We start from the raw sequence: 21,565 nt of genomic DNA, 5'->3' as shown, positions 1-21,565 counted from the left end.
AAAAATGCACACAGAGCCCGATTCACATTGCGTCTCGCTTTCTCCATTTGTGGACCAAACGCAGAAGAACGCAGCCATATTTGTCTTTGTGCAATATGGGAGAAAAGTATTTGACAATTTGGAAACACGTCCATGAGCTTCGCGAGTCCTTCCTTCATTGCAAATTGCAAAGAAATTCCAGATACATGGCCTAAACTGTTTCCTCCACAATGCATGATCAGTATATCTGGAGGACGCTCTGTCAGTAAAGTAACACACAGAGGTATCAAGTCCAGCCATCTCATGCCACGCACGCCATGGGGCAGTGCACTTCCACATGAGGAAATCTGAGATTTGTAGATACACTGCAGCTTTCTGCATGCACTTTCAACCAATGTATCCATGAGTCTCGCAAAATCCAGATAATCTGTTTTCGAGCATGGAAAGCCATGGCTGTGTGGTCTTCTGTGAGGGAGAAGACGGTCTTATTAACGTACGTCGGTCAGAACACACCTACTGAACTGTATGGGCCAATCCCTGGCTCCGCTCATTCTCCTTTACATGCGTTTCCACCCCTGAATCCCCGTTGGTGATATGTGCTGGCTGCAAACTACCGCCATGTTCGCGGACATGTACAGGATCAGAGCGTGACTACAGTACATTAAATTACTATTCCCCTTTTTCCCCTTTAAGGTAGGCTCTCAAAAGAGCCTTTTATTTATTTTTGGCCAGATACCATACAGACATCTGGGATTTTATTAATTTTTTTTGTATATTCTGTCCTTGCTTTACTCTTCCAAACATTACAGAACCTTCTCTAAAGCAAGCCTTACGTTCCAAAAGAAAATCACATTTCCCAAAGAAGATAGCGCAACACCATCTCCTTCAAAATAATCTGCATTGCTTGGAGCAATGTTTTCGTGGCTGCAAAAAAACATACCAGCTCGTAGCATGAATGCACGCATGCTGCAATCGATGATACACCTCCCGATGCTTTGATCGGGACAGAAAACAGAAGTGTTGTTCGATTGTACTCTAGGGAGTAAAGCAGAAAAAATTACTTTGGTTGTTGGGAAGTTGGTCAGGAGTGCTTCAGCCAACTGTGCCAAATCTGCCAACAAAGTATGTGAAGTCACGTATCCGAAATGGCAAGCACTGTAGTGCAAAATTACGGTATCGGGTAATATTATCCCCATATATATGGTCGCCGTACATAATATCGCCGGGAAAAGGTTGTGTCGATATTATATGAGTGACCATATATATGGGGATAGGGGCAGCCAAAAAAGAAAAAAAAAGGGTTTGGGGTTTGCGGGGGTGTCCCCTGCATGTTCCATGCAATAATGTCTCCACAAAAAACGGCAATTTTATGGCGATATTTTTGTGGGGACATTATTACATGGAACCAAAATTACCACATGAGGAGTGGTTATTGTACGCATGTCTCTACAAACTTGCAGAATTGCCGCAGCATTGGCATCAGTGTCTGCGCTCCACACCACCTCCTCTCCTCGAACATCGAAATGGTGTGCCATATGCCTACTCTCGGCATAGTGTTGTAAGCCTTCCACAAAAATGTCACCAGGCATCAAAACCCTGACCCTCTCCACCTCTGCCATCTTCAGTGTGCGCACCGTCTTTCGACACAAAAGAGTAATGTGAACATCTGATTGGCTGATGCCTACAGTCGCCTGCGCATGAAGGATTTGCTCTAGAAACCCGTATGTGACGCGCCCTACCAGCGGACAAGCATTGTCTACGTGCAGCACGTAACTCTTACCCAGCCATTCCACCCTTTCTACAGCCGTACCAAAGCAAGTTCCTCATTGGACACAACTAAGCAGTCGCAATCATCCACCAATCATATTGAACATCGCTAATTTTATCTCCGTCATCAACATTGCGCACTTCAAAATTACTGGTGATGATTCTGAATGGTTTAGTTTCTGGACCAAAGCAAGCATTGATTTGTAAACCATTCTACCTACAAATATCCATTTATTGAACAAAGAATAACAGGCAGAATGGCTGACAAATCCCTGTGCGTTTGGTACCCAAACAACATATGTAATGCTTAGAAAGTTAGATTGTGAAATGAAGTTGTTGTAGTAAGCTTTTGCCATTTCGGTCATTAATGAGGGTTCTCGTCACAAGTAGGGCACTTTGTACTCTCATCTGAAGTACATTGTAGTAATATACAAACAGTAAAGTAGCCTTACCAAATCATTGCAGTTCAACGCACGTTGACACACCATGACAAAGATTCCCCATCCGATTCATGCACACATGCACATTGCACACATACATTGGACAACAGACCAAAGTATATATTTTTTCTCAACAGACACCAAAGAATGCCTACCAAAAAGCAGCTCTGTAGAAAGGAACGCAGAAAAAGAAAGTTGCCAAAGGTAAGCATCCACCAGTTGTAGAGTTAGTAGAGAATGTTGGTATAAACCAGCTAATGCAGTTGGGTAACAAAATAAAGGAAGTCTCAACTACGGAAACTGTACCTCCTCCATCAAAAAGTGTCACAAAACACAAAAATGTTGTTAAAAAAAAAAATAAACGCCTACCAGTACAGCTAACAATGTTCCTAATAATCCTGATAGTGTAAGAAGAATCCATAGTAAAAAAAGTATTTTAGCAAAAATGTTTCAGAGTCCTTCAGAATCTAGTAAGAAGAGGACCGAAATCATACTCACCCCTTAAAACCTACTGTAGAAAGTTAATCCTACAAGCTCTCGTGGACAGTGCAATCCTTCTCAAAATGAAGTTGTTCATATTAGTGTTAAATAGGATGAAAGCACTAACAAAACTAAGTACCAAACTACAAAAGAAACTCAGCAATAAACGGAATGTGAAAAAAAATAATTTCTTAAATGTTTGTGGTGGTGAATGGAGTCACACAACAACCACAGAGCCATATCTTAATGAAGCAGCATACAAACAAAATCAAACAAACAATTGCCATCCATAGTAGTGGACGAGGGTATGAGAAAATGTATACTACCATCATGGAACAAGAAACACTGCTTACAAAAGTATCCCCTGAAAACTCACAATTACCTCTCGATTCAACAGAACCACACCGTCCAGTATACAAATGGCCGTGCACATCAACGTGTGCCATTCCAAATAAAGCTTTCAAATCTTTACGTCAGTTCCTCAATCAATATGTAAAAGGTAAAGACAAAAGTAAAATGAAAGTGCTGCAAAATATGGATATTTGTCCAGTGCGGAAAGACACAGGACTAAAAGGACATTCATTAGCCTGCATTTCTGGGCCTATTTGCAAAAGTACCTTCCATGATATCAAAAGAATAGCAATACATCATTCCAATGTAAGACATTTAGTGTATAAAATATACTATGCAAAAACTCCAGCTTCAGAATTAGGCAATTTAAATACCACTCTTCTGCTTGGTACACCCAAATACTTACAAGAAGAAATTGACCGTATTCAGAAAAAGTATTTTGGAAGTGAGAGCCACTTACAAAATGCAATAGTTTTAGAACATAGTAGCAACAATTCTGCACATAGCAACCTTCTATTACATACATACAGAAAAGAAATAGTAAAATTTAAGAGGTCATTGGCTGAAGTACCAAACCATGTGTGTGTGTGTTGCCGCAGAACGTTTTACAAAAGGAACACAACATTTTTTGACATATCATACAAAATAGAAGACAATGAAGACTCTAAATGGTTTGAATTAGCTTTGTACCTTTTAGCTGAAGACAAATATGAACTAACTGAACGCCTCATATGTTGCAGTTACTGTACTGCAAAATTAGACAACAACCATACTCCTTCACATGCTATTACAAATAATTTGGAATTGTTTCCATTACCAAAAATCCTGCAACAGCTCAATTTGTATGAGAGCATAATAATTCAAACAGTTCACCCATTTCAAGCAATTATACACCTCATCCAAAAACAGCCAAAATTACCTTCCTCTGAATTAGTGAAAGGCATTTGTGGCAAAGTAGTTTATTTGCTATTAGATCTGACGGAAAATGTACACACTCTAGGAGTGGAACGTTCAATAGAGCATTCTTTAATAGTCTTGGTAAATGGAGTACCGACAAAGGACAAAAAAATGTGGCAACAATTAGTGGATTTACACAAAGTTAGACAAGCATTGCAATATCTAAAAGACAATAATGAGTACTACAAGGAAATAAATATTGATGAAAGCTTAAGGGAAACAACCGAAATAATTCAAGAGCCATCAGAAACTGGACAATTCGAACTTCGGGATCCAGCTACAGTATCCACTCTGTTGGACCATTACACAATTCATCCATTGCATTCCAATGAAAGCGTAGATGATGCACTAGAAACTTACCAAATGCGGCAAACCAAAGGATCACCAATGAGTATCTGGGAAAAAAGTATAGAAGCACGTGCTTTTCCACTGCTATTTCCTACTGGTAAAGGTGGAAGATACAATGATAGACCTACCTAGATTGGGGCATCAGAATACCGCTCATTACGAATGTATTCGCAAGATCCCATAATTTAGACAAAATGTGGAATACATATTCCACCTACTCTATGAAAGTGAATTAGCAACACTATGTTATGGAATTGCACACATTCTTAAATCTGGAACCCACTTTCAAAATATGTCAGCTACGCAGTTAATACAAAAAGTACAGGAAAAAGATGAGGCTTTGCAATCAAGTATAACAAATTTGTTTACAAACATGTGTGGTACAAAAGAATACTGGTTCAGAAGGCACGGAGACGTGCGTTGCATGATCAGAAACCTTGGACCACCAACTTGGTTTGTTACGCTAAATTGTGCAGAATATGCATGGGAAGATTTACATGTGTTCCTACGCATATCAAACAGCAACAAAAACAACATAGATATATTAACACCTGGAGAACTTTGCTCTCTAGATCCAGTTAATATCTCAAGATATTTCCATCATTGTTTCATTGCCATGCTACACTTTATTTGCAATAAAACTGTTCCTCCCCTTGGAGAAGTGCAGCACTTCTTTTGGAGAAAAGAATATCAAGCGAGAGGAGCACCACATATTCACATGCTGTTATGGATTAAAGGTGCACCGAAATTTGGGCACGACACTGATAGCACTGTTTTGCAGTTTATCCAAAAATATGTTACATGTGAAATCCCTTCACAACAGACACATAGTGAGCTGCATGGGCAAATTTTACAATTTCAAAGACACAAATGTGGCAAATATTGTTGTCGCAAATACAAAAACAAAGGTAAATACTACACCAAATGGCGCTTTGGTTTCCCTAGACCAGTTACAGGAACAGGTGAAGTAAACAACTTCATGTCTTCAGTTCGACATAGTGTTAAAGGTAAATCACCTAAAAACACGTATTATATAAAAAGAAGGGAAGAATCAAAATATGTCAATCATTGCCCTCTTATGGAATGCAAACACAGATGTCCAGTACATTGCAGACAATTCAACTGCTGTTGCACGATATGTTACAGCTAATTAACAAAAGCAGAAAAAACTGAGCTTCAAGACCTCTGGGATGACCTAGCATCAGACAAAACATTATCACAGAATTGTACAGCCTAGGCATAAAAATGCTCTCTCATAGAGAATGTGGGGCCTATGAAGCAGCAGATCGTTTAACCGGCACTGCTTTGTATGGAAAATCAGACAAACTAGTATGGCTCAGTTTTGGTCCTGCAAAATCTAGAAAAAAAGAATGCTAAAATCATATGAGGACATAGAAACAATTGGCAGAAATGATCCCAACAGCCAAGACATTCTAAAAAACAATGTACTGGACACATACTATGCGAACAGGAGTACAACTCTGGAAAGTATGTCTATACCACATAGCTCAAAACTTTGCATCCAAAAATAATGTAAAACCTGATGAAAGCAAACGTAGATATAGAGTGACCGATTGTGAAGGGAGCTTAGTGAAACTTACCAAACAAAGTTTAATTAATCATGTAAAATTATCATTAAAAACTCCTCAACAGAAAGAACTATATTACATGTCTCTGTTACAACTTTTCAAACCATAGAGAAAAGAGGAAGATATACTAGATAATTATGACTGATATGAAGATGCTTTCAAAGCAAATGAAAGTACTATCACGGATGTGAACTTTACGCAGTACTAAACAATGTTACACAATGAGCAGCAACAGGAAGAAGAACTTCAGGCCCAACTAGATAAGGACTCTTCCGACAGTAGTCAACCTTCTATAACAGGAAGTCAAGAACCACTAGGATAACCACTAATAGCAAATGAGGCTGAAGTAGCTATGGCAGAAGTAGAAAACACCATGTATCAATATCAAGAAGATACAGAAGACTTAACTGTACAACAAGCAACAACGATCAGCGCTCCATTTTTGAAGACGTAACAAAACAAAATGTATATGGTGTGCAACATGAAAATAAAGAATGTACCTGCCAAAATTACAAACCTATACTGCAGTACGTCAGTGGTGAAGCTGGATCAGGGAAAACATTCTTAATCAAAATCAACAGCAAGTTCCTTCAACAATTGAAAAACAACAAACTGTCAGCTGTTGTAACGGCCCCCACAGGTTTAGCTGCCTACAACATAGGCGGTGTGACTTTACACCGATTACTACTGCTTCCAGTAGAGCATCAAAATAAATTAGACTACTACAAACTTTCTGCAGAAGCTGCAATGGAATTACGTAGAGTATTGAAACAAATGAAAATGCTACTAATAGATGAAGTGAGCATGGTCTCCAACCTAATGTTGGCTTTGATTCATCTCAGATTGCAAGAAGTACTTAAAAATAATAACGAAGAACTCTTTGCAGGGAAACATGATCGTTTTCGGAGATTTTCTACAATTGACACCAGTGAAAGGTGAACCAATTTTTAAAACCTTAGGCCACAAACTCTTCCGGAAAACTGTTGGTAGCATAGGTCATGTTACCCTTTGGCAACATTTCCAATACAGAGAATTAACTGAGAACATGCGGCAATCTGCAGATGTCACTTATGCCAACATCTTAAAAAGTATTAGAGTTGGTGTATTATCGCAAGAAGCACAAGTTGTATTGAAACACCGGCATATACATGCACTTTATGGCGACAATGCATGTGCAACTGATGTTATGGAACAAATGGCGTACACAAATGTCAATTGTATGGCCTTAATGCCAACTCTTGCAAGCTGTTTCATATTCAATGAAACAATGTTAAAGAAAGAAATGGGGGGGGGGCGTGGCTTGGCAGCCATGGAATAGGCTGGGAACCCTGTGCGCTCTGTGATCCGACTACTAGATCCGACCAAGAAACGCATATTCTTTTGATCAGCAGCAGCCCAAAAAGTATGTACAGGCGTGGGAAGGCGCAGAGCATGAGCAGGCTGGCTGCACGTTTATAGCGGAGGAACAGTCGGATTGATACTTTGTACTGAGAGGCCGGCCGCGAAAGGGACTTTAAAATGGCCGAGAACAAAAAGATTTCGAGGGGCGCACCCCTGTGATGGAGGAGCTGTCTCCATTCTACAACAGCAGAGGCAGATTGCTAGCGGTACGAAATTATTATTACATTGCCCAATCCGGGCGGCTGTAGTGAAAGAGGGTCCGTGACCTGCACAGCCGAGGACCTTGACGAACGGAGGAGGCATACCGATCGAGAGGGCCCGTGTGCACTATTAAGGCAGTGAGCGGCTCCCCAACGGCTGGGTACAGCAGTGACAATATTCCCAGTGAAGCAAAAAAGGAGAGACGCTGGTGGAGTGCCCTGGGAGCGGAGCGCGGATGATCAAGGGATCCAGCAGACACCATCGGCCCTTTGGGGATAGCAAGAACCCACCCTTGCTGGGACTGAAGACCATGGGTGAAGGGGCTGACCCACGACTCACAGACACAGCGCTATGTCTAATAAACCCCCAAGACTGAAGGGTAAGCAACCCACATTGGACAAATACACTAAGACGCCGCCCGGCCCGGAGGGAGCCAAGAGCAAAGACAGAGCCCAAGTTGGGAGCAGTGCCACCATGGGCACGAACCAGGAGGTCCTTTATGCCATCGCCGAATTGAAGGTGGCTTGGGAGACCAAGCTTGAACTGCCGGTGACAGAACTAAAAACAGTGATGGAGCAACGGGTTGGGGCAGTGCAAGAGGACATGAATCTACTACGGCAAGACGTTAGGTCTCTGGCGGAGCGCACGGAGAACCTCGAGAAGGAGATGGATCCGAACACGGCGGACTGTGCTTCCCACCGGTCAGGGCTTCCCCCATGTTGTATATTCTTGCTTTGGAGCCACTGGCGATTTATTTAAGGCAGCAATATGACGCAATAGGCATTGTCGTTGGGGAAACATCACATTTAATTTCACTATACGCAGACGATATGTTATTGTATTTGCGCTACCCAGAGGAGAATCTGCAGTATGTGTTAGAAGTGGTGGAAAGGTTTGCAGTACTTTCAGGTATAGCTGTGAACCCCAGTAAATCCTGTGTGTTCCCGCTGGGCAGATATAGGGGGCTCTTGGTGGAGAATTTGCCGGTACTACAGATACCGTGGGAGGCCACAACCTTTAGATATCTTGGGATAGACATATACCATACAGTAGAAGCCGAACATAGGCATAATACAGAAAGAACGGTTCAGAAACTGGAAAACGGCATGAAGTTCTGGGCAAAACTCCCCTTGGCAATGATGGGACGAGGGGCGATGCTCAAGATGGTGACATTGCCCAGACTGTTGCATTGCTTCGCGAACATCCCATACTCCATACCCCGGCAATTCTTTATTAGGTTGGACAGCATATGCAGGGAATTCCTATGGCACGGGATGAGGAACAGGGTAGCCCTGTGGAAACTCCAAAATCTGCATGAGAAAGGGGGCATTAAATTACCAAACTGGGAAGTATACTATGTAGCGAGCCAGTTGCAACATGTAGCCAAATGGCTCTCTGCAGAGCCTACCTTAGAGCATAGGCTGCATCAAGGAGATTGCACCCCATATTTTCTGAGAGAAATGATATGGTAACCCAAGCGGGAGCTGAGAGGTCGTCCGGGGATGTTGGGTCTTGGGTGGGGGATGTGGCAGAGGGCGTGCCGGTTGATGGACAAGCCGGCCCTGTGCTCTTCGCAAATCCCATTGGTTACAATGATGGGAACAGAGAAGCAACTAAGGTTAATAATTAGGAAGTATTGGGAACCGGTAGGAATAGCAACGCTGGGGGATGTGTGGCAAGAAGGGAAAATATTGGAATTTGAGGAGCTTGTTGAACAAACAGGGTTGACTGCTGGGCAATATATTACGTATCATGGGATGGTGCAACGAATCAAAGATACCTGGTCCAAGGTGGAACTAGCAGAGGAACCGGACACCACACTAGATACGATATATGATAGCGGAAGGGGGGCATGAAATGTCTAGAGTATATGAGATGATGATGATGACTCAAGTGGGCAAGGAAGTGGTGCAACTTAGACTGGACTGGGAGGAAGAAGTAGGGGACCTGATGAGTGACGGGATGTGGGAAAGGGCTCAGGGGTATCGTAAAAAAGTATCGAGAAATGCTAGGCTGCAACAGGTACAGTTGTATGTAACTCACAGAGCATATCTGACGCCACTAAAGATAGCCAAATTTAAGGACGCCGGAAGCCAAGTGTGTCCCAAATGTAATGAGGAAAATGCAGGAATGGTACATATGTTCTGGGCATACCCACTGATAGCGTAATATTGGAGAGACATAGCGCAGAAAATGGAAGACAAGGGAATATGCATGAAGGTGGATACTGTGTGGGCCTGTTTGTTGGGAGGGTTCCCCAGACCGTGGAAGCTTAAACATGTGAGTAAATTGAAAGATCAGGCGTATGTTCTGGAGAAGAGAAGGATTGCGATGGGATGGAAAGCATGTCACAAGCCCAAAGTGGAGACATGGTGGAGGGACTTGCAGAAGTGGGCGGAGGCGGAAACAGTGGCATGGCAGGAAGCGTGTAGAGGGGACATAGAGGGCGAAGCTGGAGCCCTAGCGGGTTGGAGACAACTAATAGCAGAACTATTTGGGCCTTCGTATGATGGACCAAGCGATGACGACTCAATAAACGTGGCAGAAGAGGACTCCCCACCACAAGAGGTGGAGACTGACAATGGGAGAAAGTAGGCTCGGGAGGGGGGAGAGATGGGAAATACAGTGGGCAAAAATTTAACAATGTATGTGTATTTATGAGCAAGTTATGTACCCACTGTAAGTTGAGTTTGGTTTATTTGTTGTTTGAATAAAATTAATAAAATTATTTAAAAAAAAAAAAAGAAAGAAATGCAACCAATAATAGAAATTAAGGCCACAGACAAACTAGACGTACATGGTATGACAGTACCCATGTGTGAGCAAGCCACAACAAGACAAAAAAAAAATATTGAAATTATCCTTAAATTGTAGAGTAATGCTTAAACGTAACCTTGACGTAGAGCAAGGGCTAGTTAATGGAGCACTGGGCACAGTTGTTGGCTTTCAATCATACCCACGTGATAGCAACATTCAGTTTGTAAATATTCAGTTTGATAAAGTTTCAGAAGTGAAAAGGATAGGGCGCTCAATTGCTCGATTCCTTCTCTTCTAAGACATGTATGTACGTAGAGAGCAATTTTCTCTAACTCTTCCATATGCAGTTATCATTCATAAATCCCAAGGTCTTAGCCTAGACAAAGCATTGATACATATAGGAAACACGGTGTTTAAGGAAGGCATTAGCTACGTAGCATTATCACGCTTACGTACACTTGACGGTCTATTGCTAATAAACTTTGATTCAAGTAAAGTCAAAGCCGATATTCCTTGCATTCTAGAATACAATAGATTGCATTCACTGTACACCCCTCATCTGAAACAATACCCTTTTCCAGATAAAGTGAAACGTGGTAAAAGAAAACTAAATGAAACAGAAATGCAACAGAATTCAACAGCAAATTCTGCAAAGCAAAGAAAAGAAGCTAAAGTTTCATCAATTGCCGCAAACATAGAACAACCTATTAGGGAATGTAAACCAGGGACGTCGGCAAAGATGCAACAGAAAAACCGAAAAATGCACTCAGATACAGAACTTGCTGGGCCATTCAAATTTGCAAATGAAAGTGGGGTAAGTTGCTATGTAAATGTAGCAATGAATATTCTATTTCAATTGCCACCAATTGTTAACAATATTTACCTGCACAGTACAGACCAATTGTGTTTGCAAATGTAGTGCTGCATAGAAATGCAACAAGCAATCCTGACAACACAGTGTTTTTGGAGTAAGGCAACAATTGGACGACTGTGCTGGAATGGTGAGATTCACTATGAACTCACAAGAAGATACATACATGCACTCTCTGTAGCAAAGTGATACAGGAAAAAATCTCAAATGAGCGATTTCTGTATGTTTCCATGCCAAATTGTGAGAGCATCCCATTTCAGCAACTTGTACAAAATGCAAACCAGATTATGTAGTATTTGCAATTCAGACAATCGCTCCACCTTACTGATACAATCACATAGTGCTTACATAATACTTATGCTTCTACGTTATAATGCAGTTGGCACCAAAAACAACCGCAAACTGACTGGATTCACACACGGTCAAGTGTCACTTGGAAAGAAAACCTTTACAACAGTTGGAATAATCTACCATGCAGGAGCTACAACCAATGCAGGTCACTACACTGCATACATTAAAAAGAATTCTGGATGGTTCGAATGTAATGATAGCACCATTACTCTAAAGCAGAGATTGCCAGCTAACCTAACAAATGCATATGTAATGTTCTTAAAGCCAAAATTTTCAAAAATAAGTGTACTTCAAGATTGACAACAAATTATGTGAAAGACTACAAACAGAATACGCCCACAGGTATTTAACTACCCAACAGGATGGAAGAATGACACAAATAAATGATTATCACAGATCGTTGGAAACAAATGCACAGGTACAATACGCCTACAGGTATATAACTCTTGTTAAAAATCGGCAGGAAGGCAACTAACAAAACAGTCATGGAAAAGATGAAGGAAACAGGATATAACAACGACACAAACGAGTGAGTAGCACAAATCTGTAAAAACAAATGCAGTTAGAATACACCTACAGGTATCTAACTGTTGTAAAATTGGGCAGTAAGGCAACAAACATAACATTAATCAGAAAGATGAAGGAAACACTCAAAGGAAACAAGGAAGTAGTTAGTACCATAGGAAATTAAGGTTTTTTTTAATCCGACAAGGATTTTTTTCCCCAGACCCAAGGATTAGAGAAGCAAACAAACTGAGCGCAATGCACAGTACACTGGTTTGTAAACCAAATATGAGGGTAAAAAAAAAGGTTAACTGTCTATCATGCAATGTAGTAAATTTTCAAAAAATCAAACACTAACACCTTTTTCTTTCATCACAGAAATGGAAAAAGTGATACTTCCGCCAAGTACGATAGGCACTTCAAAAACGTATGTGCATTCGGAACAAAAGTAAGAAGTATATTGACAGTCATTTTGTACACATGGGAATCTACATGTCTAATCTATGCTACTAATATGTTGCAGTGCCTGTTGGCTGGGCCTTGCAGCTTCAGTGAGTAACCTACCACCTACGCCTTACAACCAAGGTACAAGGAGTATAGTTCCTATCCACAACCATCGCTACATATCAAAACCATGGTCCTTGCAAATTAGGTACTTATAAATGTACTTTTCGGACCATCATCTGCAGCCATGTAGGTAAGACACTAGGGCGTGAACACAACTAGCGCATTACACCACACCCATATCGACTTGTTACTCCATGGTTTATTACTTTAGTCTTGGGTGCAAGGGCTTTGCCCATGCACCCAAGAGTGCAGGGTCTCTCCACAAACACCTCAGTGATGTGTGGTAGTGGCGGCTTTTCTATAAGTGTGATATCCTTCAGTGCTTCTGGCCAGAGGCTTCCCTCCTAGCTTTATGTCCATAGATCTTACATGGGATGGGTGTGCAGTGGCTTGCACGTCTAGTACTTATAACTTTGGCCATGCACCCAAGACTGGACGTACTCCCCAATACTTGGCAATCGAAATGCAATACTATGGGTGTATGCATGGGTGGCACATGCTACAGTGGTTGTGGCCAGGGCCTAGAGCTTTGGAAGTAAGGCCTTCGGCCATGCATCCAAGACTCTAGGCCCTAGCCACAACCACCGTAGCATGTGGCACTCATGGTGGTGTACTGATTAATTCAATAACCTTAGGAAAAAGTATAGCAATTACAGCATGCCGTCAATTTAAATGTTCCCTACAACAGTTACAAGTTTCCTGTGCACTGGACAGACTGAAATACTGCCCATATTGCACCCCTCATTTTCTGTGCGTACAAGGTGGCCATAGGAAATACATCATGAAGAAGTTATAACTGTGTCATTGGGTACATGGCCTCGGCCATGCACCCAAGAGTGCAGGGTCTCCCCACAAGCACCTCAGTGAAGTGTGGTATTGGGGCTTTTTCTGTAGGTGTGGTATCCTTCAATACCTCTGGCCAGAGGCTTCCCTCCTAGCTGTATGTCCTTAGATATGACATGGGATGGGTGTGCAGTGGCTTCCTCGTCTAGCACTTACATGGCCTTTGGCCATGCACCCAACACTGCATACACTCCCCACAACTTGGCAATCGAAACGCAATACTACGGGTGTATCCATGGGTGTGCTATGCTGCGGTGGTTGTGGCCAGGGCCTACAGTCGTTGAAGTAAGGCCTTCAGCCGACGGCCATCCATCCAAGATTCTAGGCCCTGGCCACAACCACTATAGCATAGCACACCCATGGCGCCGTACTAATTAATGTAATAATATCCATAGAAAAAACGAATGTAATTACGGCATGGTGTCAATTTCAATGTTCGCCACCACTGCACATGTCCTTACAACAGTTAGAAGTATCCTGTGCACTGCATACACTGAAATGCTATCGTTATTATAGCCCTCATATTCTGTGCGTACAAGGTGGCCATACAATACATCATGAAGACCGACCCCCAGAAGAAATGCATTGATCACCCATGTCTTACTGTCTGCACTTTTCACAATGCTCTAGCACACAGGAAAAGAGTTTTATACATGGAGCATGTGTACGCTGGTTGTTGCTTCGCTTTCGGCGGATACAAGATGTCGGGCGCATACAAACAATCTGACGCAGACCACGTCTCGCAGCAGCCAAATCGGCAGAGACTTTGCGTGTCCGCGATCATGACGGCAGCCCCTTCGCCAATCGGTATGTTGTCTGCGGAGCGAACAGGGAAGTGTGATCGCGGAGCGGACATAGATATCACTCATTTTTTTTCACCTACTTTTTGGTAATTTTAAAGAAAAGTACTGCACGGAAGGTCACCAAATTTACGAAAGCACGCTTTCGGGACCAAGGCCCTGCCCCTGCCGCAAATTTCGTGAAAATCCATCCAGTGGTCTGGCCTGTAGCCGTGCGCAATGTTTTTCCCCCATTCAGTCTATGGGAAAAAAGACGTTTTGAGGCCCCCCCTATAAATTCCCCCCCTGCACCAAACATCACCAAACTTTGCAGAAAAAATTCAGAGTGGCCCATATACTTTTTTGGCAGAGTTTGGTGAGGATTCGTCCAGGGGGAGCGAAGTTATAAGCCGCCCAAAAAGTGCTCTTCCTATGGAAACAGCAACTTAACCATAACGACATAATATATATGATTTTGTTAAAAGCAATTCTCGACATACACAAATGATATTATACCACTGCTAGTACATGACCGACAAATACTTAGAGGTCATCCCTCCATTACGTTCAGCATTAAATGATTACACTTTGGGGATGAAAATAGTTAACTTCATCAATCGCATCACATGGGGCGTTAATACATTCACCTTTGGTAAATAAGCAATTGGCATACGTGCATCACACAGGGCGCAAGTACATTCACCTTTGGTAAATAAATAATTGCTTGGCGTCAACTGTGTCCCACAGGGCATAAATACATCCACCTTTGGTAAATAAATAAGTAATTGGCATAAGTGTGTCACACGGGTGTAAGTACCTTTAGCTTTGGTAAATAAATAATTGGCACAAGTGTGTCACACGGGCGTAAATACCTTCACTTTTGCTAAATAAATAATTGCTTGGCATCAATGGTCACAGGGCGTCAATACATTCACCTAGAGCATATACTCGCCCATCCGCCTGACACAACCTTGGACATACTCGACCGCTGCCTGAAGCCAGGCGAGCCCCGGAATTGTCATAAGCGGAATGTCCACTGTCCCAGTGAGATGCCTATGGGCTAGGATCCGAAATGGGTAGAACACTGTCCCCGGGCTGATAACTGTAGCTAACCAACTATAAACATAACCCACATGGCCAAACCGGGCCTCTGGAAAATGAAAGAACGTCTCCTCAGCAGGGCAGGTATCCCTCTCTGGATACCTGTGTTACTTTACACCGAGCCCCCTGATTGACACCCAACGCTTGTCGGCGATGCAGTACCACAACCCCTCATGACGGGAAGCTAACTTAAATACTACGGCCTATCCAAGTTGACTGCGACAGGTCAGGCGAATAACGGCATTCGGGCCGGTCTGTCAAATCCACTTGTATGTCGTGTATATGCACACGCGGTACACAGTGCCCCTTTTTCTCACTCTTTCTCACTCCTACCTGGCCGCTAACACACAGTGCGGCGGGAACGGCTCTGCTCTGTGCCTCACAACCGGTGCCGGTCTTGACACAGCAACCGTCCACTTGCTCCTTCAGCTCCCGCATCCAGCACAATCTCTCAACCCTGGGTAGGGGAAGAGGTATACTGCCAGTGGGGAAAGGGACGGCTTCAGGGGACGTCCCGGACACGACAGAGGGCCTGACTGCCCTCCGTAAAAACTCCAGAGCTCCCTCTGCCCTCTCTCGGCTCTCCCTTGGTTCTTCTTCGGTTCTCCTTCGGTCCGATCCCCTCAGGGCTTTATGCTCCCGGGGACCTTTCACCGGTGTCTCCTGGCAGGGGAGCTCTTGCCAACTCTGAGGTGGAATCACCTCACGCCCATGCTTGCCCCCCCTGCTCGTTGGAGCATACCACGTGTCCCAGAATCTCGTTCTGGTGGCACGAAAGAAAGGAAAACAGCTGCCCGCCAAAAATGAATGGGAGACCCTAGGCAAAACCCACATGTAAATGTGGGTTTACACACAAAATTGGCACCCGCATAGCATGATGCTCAGAACTAGGTGCTCTGGCCCCTAATATACTTAAGCACTGCACTAGCGCTGGTAGCCCAACATGTAACTGACAAACCTTATGTTCAAACACAGGTTTACAATGGCATATAATAGCATTGATAGGGGGAAACCCTGCTTTGTACCTCTAGATACCGCTACTGGATCAGAGAGTTCCCCATTTACAAGTAAGCGTAGAGAGGGGTTTTGGTAGTTGGCTGTTATTTTGGACACAGACGCCTCTCCAAATCCCATTCTGCGCATGGTAAGGAAGAGAAACCGCCACTCAACCCTGTCAAAGGCTTTTTTCGTGTCCAATGCGACCACTAAGACCGCAGTGTGCGCTTTGTTGACCTTGTCTATGATGTAGGCCATTCTCCTGGTGTTGTCATGAGTCTGCCTACTGCATATAAAGCCCGATGATTGGTCTGGGTCCACCAGTGAGGAGAGGTTCTAGGTGACTTGCCAGGATCTTGGTATATATTTTGCCATCCAAGTTCATACGTTCTATCAGCCTTTATGAGCTGCAGGCTCTAGGGTCCTTTCCTGGCTTAGGCAGTAGCACCACCTTCGCTTCTTCCATGGAAGGCGTTATCCTCCCCCCTCTCTCCCGAATGAATTGTACAAGGTGACCATGCAGGGGGCCAGTACCTCCTTGTAGGTCTTTTAGAAATCCGATGTGAATCTGTCAGGGCCCAGAGATTTATTGGAGGGGAGTGCAGTGATTGCTTTGCACAACTCCTCCCTAGTTATCTCTTCCTCCAGCTCCTCCCTTTCTTGGGCGGATATCCTAGGTATGTTACATTTTTCCAGATATTATTTTCCCCTCTTATAGTAGCCTTGAAGGTGTCCCAGATCATATGAGCGTTTACTTCCCGACTATAATTTGTTAGAAAATATTGGCCAATTCCCTCCCTCAGTTCCCTCCTCAGGGTTTCGTCCTTAAAGATGTGAGCCGGGTATCTTCACCTGCTAAATGTTTTGGTTGTGTAATTATCAGTGCAACAGGGACGCGATCCGACACGGTGATGGCTCCCACCTCCACCTCCTTCACTAGTCCTAGTAAGGGACGCGATGCCCATATATAATCTATTCTTGAAGCTGATCTATGCACATGAGAATAGAAGGTATATCCAGATGTCTACTAGTGATAAATTGTCAATTTTCTCCCGTAATTCCTTTGAGGGCTTATTTTGAGAGTGGGATATTCTTGCGCTCCTGTTCCTTACCAGTTCCCATGCTACGTTAAAGTCACCTACGAGTATTATGCTACCCTTTGCGAACCCTTCTAGTTTTTGCATGATGGATTGTATGAAGCGGTCCTGTCCCGTGTTGGGAGCGTATAATGAGGCTAAGGTTATAGTCTCTCCTCCTGCCTGGTGAATTAATGCTATGTACCTACCACTGGTGTCTCTGCTCACCCCCATTATTCTGAGATCCAAGCTATCCTTTATTGCTATAAGGGTGCCCCCCTTCTTCCCTGGATTGTTTGACTGTTGTATTTGATCATATCCCCTTATACTTATTCTATGTCTGTCTGTCTGTCACTTGTATATGCGTTTCCTGCAATGCAATTATGTCTGGGTTTTCCCTTGCCAGAAAGTGGTTCTGTTTTTTCCTCTTAATTGGTGAGTTGACACCCTGAATATTCAGGTAAATAATTTTTAACAACCTTTCCTTAGCCATTGCCTGCGGGTATTCTGTGTGCTCGCCTTGGCTGGCAGGCGTGTTTGATCAGCTCAGGACCTGGTATTCCCCCTCACTCCTCGTACCCCCATTACAATATCCACTCCCGCTACCCCCTCCCATCGCTGGGGTGGCTCAACTGGCTTCTAGCCCGTCCGGCGTCTCCTCCTTGGGGGTTGAGCCCTTTCCATCCCCAGTGTTCCCCTTAGCGGGTCCTCCCTGACCCATGAGCTGAAACCAAGTCACCTCCCTCATTTCTATTCCCTCTTCCCCCACCTCTTGTGCTGTTTTACCCCTCCCAAGGGGCTATTTCTCTTCTCCTGGAGCCATGGGTATTCTTGGGTATTGATGCTCCTTTCCAGGGGCTCCGATTCTTGTAGTGGGTCTTTCATCGGGATTCCCGGGCCTTGCGGTCCCCTTTTTTTTCCTTACTTTCCTCTTGGACTCTTGAGTTGTCCATTCCAATGCTTTCCTTTTTGGGGTAGTCCTTTTTTGCGCCCCGGGTTTCGCTATATTTCGGTTCCACCTCAATGCCAAGCGTGTCCACCCCTTCTTCCATCGAGGTGATTCTTCTTTGCCTCCTGTCCATTTCGAACAAGAGGCCGAACGGGAAGGTCCATTTATATCTGATGCCTCGCTTTGTTAGCTCTTGTACCATCGGGTGTTTCAGCCTTCTTTCAGTTGGCGTAATCTGGGAGAAGTCCTGGTACAGTTGGACCGTGGCTCTGTTGATTTTGAGAACATCGGATCGTCTAGCTGCCACCAGAACATTCTCTTTTTGCGAGTACTCATGCATAGCCACCAGGACATTCCTCTGTCATGCTCCGGATCCGACCTCTTCGGCCCTACTCTATGAACTCTATCAACGAGGATTTCATCAGGCTCTGGTATTCCAATCAGGGTAACAAAAATCTGTTTTACTGCTTGTCGTAGCTCTCTGTCCCCCACTGTTTCGGGAATTGCCTTGACCCTGATATTTGCCCTCCTTGACCGGTTTTCACCTCTTTTATTGCTCCCGTCAAGTCCTCTCATTTTGTCCAATTGTGTTTGCATCATGTTCACCATTCTGTCCCCAAAATTCTGGAAGCACTACTGCATGAATTTTGTGTGACCCCTTTTTCCTCTTGGTCCTCCTCGTGGTGCGTCTCCTCTTCGTTCCTGTCTGTCCCTAGTTCGCTATCTGTCATGGTTCCACCTTCTTTCCCCCACATTCTTAGTTTCATCCTATCACAGCTCTTTTTGGCACTTTTCAGTGGGGTATGGGCCTCTATCCCTCTGCTTTTTGACATCTCACTTTTACTTGGGTTCCGGTTTTGTAGGTCAGGGTGTCGCTTATCTCCTTCTGCCGTTTCTGGCTCGTCTCTTCCCACTTCTTTGAAGCTCCTGCTTTGACTCTTATGCCTTTGGCTTGCTTTTCTAAACCAGTGTTGGGGGCATAGCTTTCCTTAGGGTTGTTCTTGCTGCTTCCAGTTATTCTATTTCTCCGGCTGAGGCCTCCTGGGCTAATGCCTCCTACTAACTTACCCGGGTGGATAGCTGCTTCAGGTGATATTTCCTTTTTGTCCCTCAGCCTCTACGGGGTCACACTGCAGTTAGTCTGTTTCTCCCTGGTGCGGTCCCTGTTGGAGGTCTTCAGTCTCTTGCTGGGTCCTGGGGCCCAATGAGCCTGCTCTTCTAGGCCTTCCCACTTCTTTGAGCAGTGACTTTTAGTCCTTCAGCTCCCCCCATGCAGCTCCTGCTGCATGGTTATGATTGAGCTGATGGGCTCAGCTACTGCCATGTTATCCTCTTTATTGTCCAAATCCCCTTCTGGCCCTTCAGCAGTTCCCAGTGTGGCTCCTGCTCTACAGATCTGCGTAAGATGCTGGGTGCAAATCCTGTTATCTGGAGCACTCCCCCCCCCCCTTTTTAGGCTTACTGCCTTGGTGTAGATCACCCGGTCCCCAGGTAAATGAAGGATTTACTTTGTTAGCGGGGGCTGGGCCACAACTCACTGTATGTTTTGTTGCGGGCCGACTCCCGGTTTGCCTTCCTGCGGCTCACCTTCCCTCTCCGAGTCGGGTCAGCCTCAGGTGGTCTCGCTCCTGCGTCGTGCTGGGAAGGACCACCTCACTTCTGCCCGCTGCTCTGCTGGCCGAATCTATGTCTCACAGCTGCTCAGCCGGCAGGGGCTAGCCCTTCTCCCCGGTCCTCGATACACCTCCTGGTCCAGCTCCTCCTCTTATTCTCTGATCTCCGGGCCGCTCCAGTTGGCGCTCTCTCCCTTCTCCCTTCTCATGGCCTCAGTGTCCCCAGCGCCACAGCACCGACACCCCGTCTGCTTCCCTTACAGTGCTGAGAGTCCTCCTCGCAGGGACCAGGCGGTTGTCAGAGACGGTCTCCCGCTACTCTCTTGCTGGCTCCCCAACCCACTTACACTGCGGCCGCCACAGGTCACCAGCCAGCCTGCTCTCTCTGTGACAGCTTGCAGCTCGACGCGTCTCTTGCTGCTTCTTGACTCCGACCTCAACTCCAGAGGTAGGTTTTTACCTACGCTTCATTAAAAGTGCCAAATTTTGCCTGGGGAGGGGATTTTGCCTATTCTTTTTCTACATGAGGTGGTGGGGGTTTAGAGAGTACCATCTCACGGTGTGGCCACCCCGGCAGCCATCTTGGAATCCACCAAAGATCTTTTTATTCTAGTTTCTTTTGGCTTTCTGCCGCCTTATCTTTTTCAGGTAGTGCCATGATGCCCATGCCGGTGAACGTGTGCTTTACAAATATTTTAACATAAAATAACTGAGCAACAGCTGTTAGAAGAGTTTACTAATATTTTCCAATGGCCTTTGGAGAAATTCTACTCCTGACACAGCACATAAATTAAGTACAGCTGTAGATCAATGAGAACTGTTCAAGGATCTTTATGATTCATCAAACACTACAGAAAAAGCAGCAGCAAAGCAATGAAAGCTATTACCTGTTTTGCATTGGTGTTCATTGTCGCGGGGGGGTGCTCGATGTCACGTAGCTGCAGGGTGGCGACTCTGAACTGCTCTGTGGTACCCACACCAAATTCAATACGCCAAATATCTGTTACAGTCTCAGCAAATGAGCCTTCCTCCGTCAGCATCCAGGTGTGGAAGCAGGGTAGGGACTGCGTCCTCCAGTCAGTCACAGATTTTTCCTTCAGCAGCTTGCACAGCAACTCACAGGTGCAGAAAACCAGTCTCTGTCCCTGGAATTGGAATTTGAAATAGAGGAGTGTAAGAGTGGAAGTTGTGCAGGACTCCATAAATAAAAATGAATGACGGGGAGCGACATTGCATGGACCTGAAAACAGATGATGCATGTTTGTATTGACCATGCGTATTCGCAGAGAACGGGGGTAATCAGATAAACAGCATGTGCCTGCAAAAGAGTGACAGCACATGATCTTGAGCACCTATGATGCATATTTTCAGGCTGAGTGTGATTGTAGGTGTGGGACAATGGCTGATCATTGTGCGCAGGTATGCACTCCAGAGACCAAGTGTGTTAACAGATTTTGTGAGAGCACAGAGGCTGCGGGTGATGAGTAATGCAAATGCTTGTAACCCAAGCGCAAAAAGCACCTTAACCAGCAGGTAGGACAGTGTCTGACCATACTGCAGAGAAAGAAACAATGGCACAGTTAGCATGAGAATGCAGAAGAGACTGCAGGATTACACAGTAGAATCTGGCTAAATGGAGAAAAGG

At 44.5% G+C, this 21,565-nt stretch overlaps 1 protein-coding gene across 2 annotated transcripts in view; it reads right to left on the bottom strand.

Moving 5' to 3' along the window:
* Positions 1 to 21,565, bottom strand: part of GEMIN5 (gem nuclear organelle associated protein 5) — a 1,331,385-nt gene that overhangs the window by 216,240 nt on the left and 1,093,580 nt on the right. For both annotated transcript variants that reach the window (XM_069653955.1, XM_069653956.1), the window contains exon 25: positions 20,808 to 21,065. In XM_069653955.1, coding sequence (XP_069510056.1) covers positions 20,808 to 21,065 — 258 coding nt within the window. The remainder of the gene's footprint in view (positions 1 to 20,807; positions 21,066 to 21,565) is intronic.

Source organism: Ambystoma mexicanum, chromosome 3q, assembly GCF_040938575.1.
Source record: "Ambystoma mexicanum isolate Mex_15411 chromosome 3q, UKY_AmexF1_1, whole genome shotgun sequence".
In the NCBI taxonomy this organism is placed as follows: domain Eukaryota; kingdom Metazoa; phylum Chordata; class Amphibia; order Caudata; family Ambystomatidae; genus Ambystoma; species Ambystoma mexicanum.
Note: the sequence above shows the minus strand (reverse complement) of the source record. Positions and strands in the feature narration are given on the sequence as shown.